Below are 4,240 nucleotides of genomic sequence, written 5' to 3'. Positions count from 1 at the left end.
ACCAGCGAGGGTCTCAGTGACTGACTGGCCTGCACAGGCTGAGGGCTGCTGGAGACTGCCTCACGGGAACCTAGGTATGAGAGGATACTGGGGGCAAGAAGAGCTCTCAAAGAGCCTCAGGTCCTGAAAAATCTGATTGTTTCAGAGATTTGGATCTGGAGCTCGGGTTAGGAGATAACGACCCTTTGCCTTAAGCCAAGCAGAAGTTGAAGTAGATTCGATATGTTGCATTCTTTGCATTATTGCTTAACAATAAAAGAAATCTTGATCAGACCCAATCCTTCTGCCAAAGGCCGGGCCAAAGCCTTGTCTTGCCACCCTGCCAGTATAAAAAGGACTGGTCTGAGGCTGGGCGAATGACCATCTTGTGGTCTAAGGGTTCATCTCTGGAACTGTCAACCGTGACAACGCTCCTTGCAGAGGAATTTTCATCAACCAACAGACATTTTATCCTGAGCAATACCCGTTCCTCAAAAGCTCGTTTATTTGAAAAGAACATCTCTGCGTGAAAGATCGCGGACGAGTCCCATCACATGCATTTATTTTGGAACTGCTTCCCCTTCGCATCCCACCCTGTGCACCCCGCAGCTAGGATCTGTAGAGGGACCGTTTCTGTTCCCGGCAAATGATCTTCCTGATCGCCCTCCTGAAGTCCTGGTTGAAGATGGTGTAGATAACGGGGTTGAGAGAACTGTTACAATACCCGATCCAGAAGAAGAACTTGAAGACAGCAGGCGGGATGGTGCAAGTCTCCGGGCAGATGGCTGTCAGACTGTAGGAGAAGAAAAAGGGGAACCAGCACAGAACGAACACGCCAATGACCACCGACAGGACGAAGGTGAAACGTTTCTCCCGGTTCTGGATCGCTTTCTTCCTGAGAGCATTGGGGGTGAGGGGCGTCTGCCTCTTGACGAAGTGCTCCTGGCTTTGCGGGTGCCAGCTCTCGCCGTCCTGCTCTGCTCCAGGAGAACCTTGTGGCTGGGACCTCTCTTTCTCCGGGCACGCTTCCTGCTCGGAGGACCAGCACTCACCAGCTTCTTCTTGGCCCTCGGCGCCCTTCCCTTGAGCGCTCCGACCTGAGGGCGCGCTTCGCTCGGCCACCCGATGCTTGGAGCTGGAGGCTTTGACCGCCTCTCCTCTCCCGCTGCCTGGCGACTGCCTGGACCTCTGCTTTGCCACTTGATAGATCCTCATGTAAACCAGGATCATGATTATACAGGGGGCGAAGAACGACCCAATGCACGAAGACAAGATGTACCACTTCTCCTCGTTGAGCCGGCACACGGGGACTTCTTCCAGATCAAAGCTTTTGTTCGTGGAGAGGAGAGGGGGGAAAGAAATGACCGCAGCAATGAACCAGACGGTGAGGATCACACAGCGGATCCTTCTGGGCGTCCGCTTGGCGTTGTACTGAATGGGCTGCGTGACTGACCAGTATCTGTCCAAACTGATGGCGCACAGATGCACAATGGAAGAGGTGCAAAACAAGACGTCCAACGCCAGGTAAATCTCGCACCAAACTTTCTTAAAGTACCAATAGCCCAACAGTTCGTTGGCCAGAGAGAAGGGCATCACGAGGGTGGCCACCAAGATATCGGCGGCGGCCAGCGAGACCAGGAAGAGGTTCTGGGGGGCTTGGAGCGACCTGCTGGTCAGCACAGCGATGATGACCAGCACGTTCCCGAGGACAGTGAAGACCATAATGAAGCTGATGGCAGTAGCGATGCCAGCGGTGCTTCGGGGGGAGTAGGGTAGTGAGAGGAGGCGCTCTCCCACAACCTGCTGGCTCCCGTTGCACAAGAGGCTGGCGTTACCGCGAAGCGCTGGACAATCCGCCGCTGCCATCGCCAACTCAGGGTTCACACTGGAGTGAAGTTGGCAAAGCCCATGTCTCCAGCGGGGCGAACGCGGAACACAAGCTCGACTCTGCAAAGCTTCATCAGTGCGGTGAGTTGGTGGCCGGGACGCTGCTTCTCCCCGACTCGTCTCGATGACAAACGTCCCGCAGAGCTGAGCTTGCTGGCTCCAGCGCTGCATTTAAAAGGGGCATCGCACTGTCTCCAGCACAGGCGTGGAAGAGATCACGTTGCCTCGATCGTCATCACCCCTATTTTTACCCAAAAAAAAACCTTCTCCTCCGCACTCTCAGCAGCGGTGGTGGATTCGGAACTGTCAAGGGCTCGAAGGTCCGTGCAAACTCGCCCCCCACCCACCCCCGTACTCTCGAGGGGCTGAATCTGAGAATCATTAAGCCCTGGAACTTATTCCGGACCAACATCGAGGTACCTGGTATTAAGCGGGGAAGGGGTGAACGGAGGATATAATTCAGGGGCTCACTCACACTTTGAATTTCCACTCGCAACAGCGATTGCAAACCAGAGAATTCACTAATTCCACCGCCGAACTTCTACCGATTACTAAATTACTAGAAGATTGATCAACCTTTGAAGTTCAAAAAAAAAACTGGAGTTTTCTCCAAACCCGAATAACCGTAAATAAACTCCACGTTCTTTCAGCTCAGGGAGCTCTCTCTCTCTCTCTCTCTCTCTCTGATCCAGCCTCTCTTTCCGTGGCGTTTTAGAGGCTCGCGTTGCCGCTCCTCTCCGGTCAGTTGCCGCTTGGGCAAAAACCGAACCTCACGGAAATATCGCCGCTGCCCGCTCTTGAAGGAGAACCCGCCGCTTTGTGCCTCTGGGCTTGTGCCCTGCACCCAGGTCAGAAGCAGGTTTATTGACGTGAAGATGTGGCACTACATTTCATCGTCTTGCAGCAGTGGTTTTGTGCATTACAGCTGCAAAGAGAGCGACGAATCACATTTCCATCAACACGCAATGTAAAAAATATTAGGGCAAAGAAGAGAAAAAGACGCGAGGGAGGGTCTGGGGTTCATTGTCCATTCAGAAATCTGATGATGAAGGGGAAGAGGCTGCTTTTGTGCCGTTGGGCAAAATGCTGGAGAAACTCAGCAGGTCAAACAGTATCCTTTATGTGATACAGAACCGACGTTTCGGACTTGAGCCCTTCATGAAGCCCTTCATCAAGGTATCTTTGCCTTTGCTGCACTGTTTGACCTGCTTTGCTTTGCTTCTCCAGCATTGTGCGCTTTCTTTAAAACTTCAAGACGGTGTCTACAGAATTTTGTGATTTACTTGTACCGTTGGGTGTTCATCTTGAAGATCCTTCCTGATGGTAGCAGTGAGAAGAGGGTGGAGGGGGGTCCTAATGGTAGCGGTGAGAAGAGGGTTTGGCCTGGGTGGAGGGGGTCCTTGGCCTGGTTGGAGGAGGTCCTGATGGTAGTGGTGAGAAGAGGGTTTGGCCTGGGTGGAGGGGGTCCTGATGGTAGCGGTGGTGACTCTGGGTGGAATGGGTCCTGATGGTAGTGGTGAGAAGAGGGTTTGGCCTGGGTGGAGGGGGTCCTGATGGTAGTGGTGAGAAGAGGGTTTGGCCTGGGTGGAGGGGGTCCTGATGGTAGTGGTGAGAAGAGGGTTTGGCCTGGGTGGAGGGGGTCCTTGGCCTGGTTGGAGGGGGGTCCTGATGGTAGCGGTGAGAAGAGGGTTTGGCCTGGGTGGAGGGGGTCCTGATGGTAGCAGTGAGAAGAGGGTTTGACCTGGGTGGAGGAGGTCCTAATGGTAGCGGTGAGAAGAGGGTTTGACCTGGGTGGAGGGGGTCCTGATGGTAGTGGTGAGAAGAGGGTTTGGCCTGGGTGGAGGGGGTCCTTGGTCTTGGTGGAGGGGGTCCTGATGGTAGTGGTGAGAAGAGGGTTTGGCCTGAGTGGAGGGGGTCCTGATGGTAGCGGTGAGAAAAGAGTTTGGCCTGGGTGGAGGGGGTCCTGATGGTAGTGGTAAGAAGAGGGTTTGACCTGGGTGGAGGGGGTCCTGATGGTAGCGGTGAGAAGAGGGTTTGGCCTGGGTGGAGGGGGTCCTTGGCCTTGGTGGAGGGGGTCCTGATGGTAGTGGTGAGAAGAGGGTTTGGCCTGGGTGGAGGGGGTCCTGATGGTAGCGGTGAGAAAGGTCTTGGCCTGCGTGGAGGGGGTCCTTGATGATGGAGGCTGCTTTCTTGAGACACTGCCTCTTGCAGATGTTAATAGAGTGAAGACTGATGCCTATGATGGCACTGGCTGAGTTCACACCTCTCTGTAGCCTTTTATTGTCCTGTGCATGGGCACTTCCATACCAGATGGTGATGCAACCAGTCCGAATGCTCTCCACAGTAGCAAGTCTTCAGTGACATACCAGATCTC

At 54.2% G+C, this 4,240-nt stretch overlaps 1 protein-coding gene across 1 annotated transcript; it reads right to left on the bottom strand.

Moving 5' to 3' along the window:
• Positions 1–466: 466 nt before the first annotated feature.
• LOC138754086 (alpha-2A adrenergic receptor-like) lies at positions 467–2,052 on the bottom strand. The gene has a single exon (XM_069917903.1). It carries the CDS (start codon positions 2,035–2,037, stop codon positions 589–591), a length of 1,449 nt encoding a protein of 482 aa, XP_069774004.1. The 5' UTR covers positions 2,038–2,052; the 3' UTR covers positions 467–588.
• Positions 2,053–4,240: the final 2,188 nt, after the last annotated feature.

Source organism: Narcine bancroftii, chromosome 2, assembly GCF_036971445.1.
Source record: "Narcine bancroftii isolate sNarBan1 chromosome 2, sNarBan1.hap1, whole genome shotgun sequence".
In the NCBI taxonomy this organism is placed as follows: domain Eukaryota; kingdom Metazoa; phylum Chordata; class Chondrichthyes; order Torpediniformes; family Narcinidae; genus Narcine; species Narcine bancroftii.
The sequence above is the reverse complement of the archived record's forward strand: the minus strand, read 5'-3'. Positions and strand labels throughout refer to the sequence as shown.

Bases quoted from the DNA above. Each gene is read 5' to 3' on its own strand.
- LOC138754086 (XM_069917903.1), bottom strand. From the start codon at position 2,037: ATGCAGCGCTGGAGCCAGCAAGCTCAGCTCTGCGGGACGTTTGTCATC.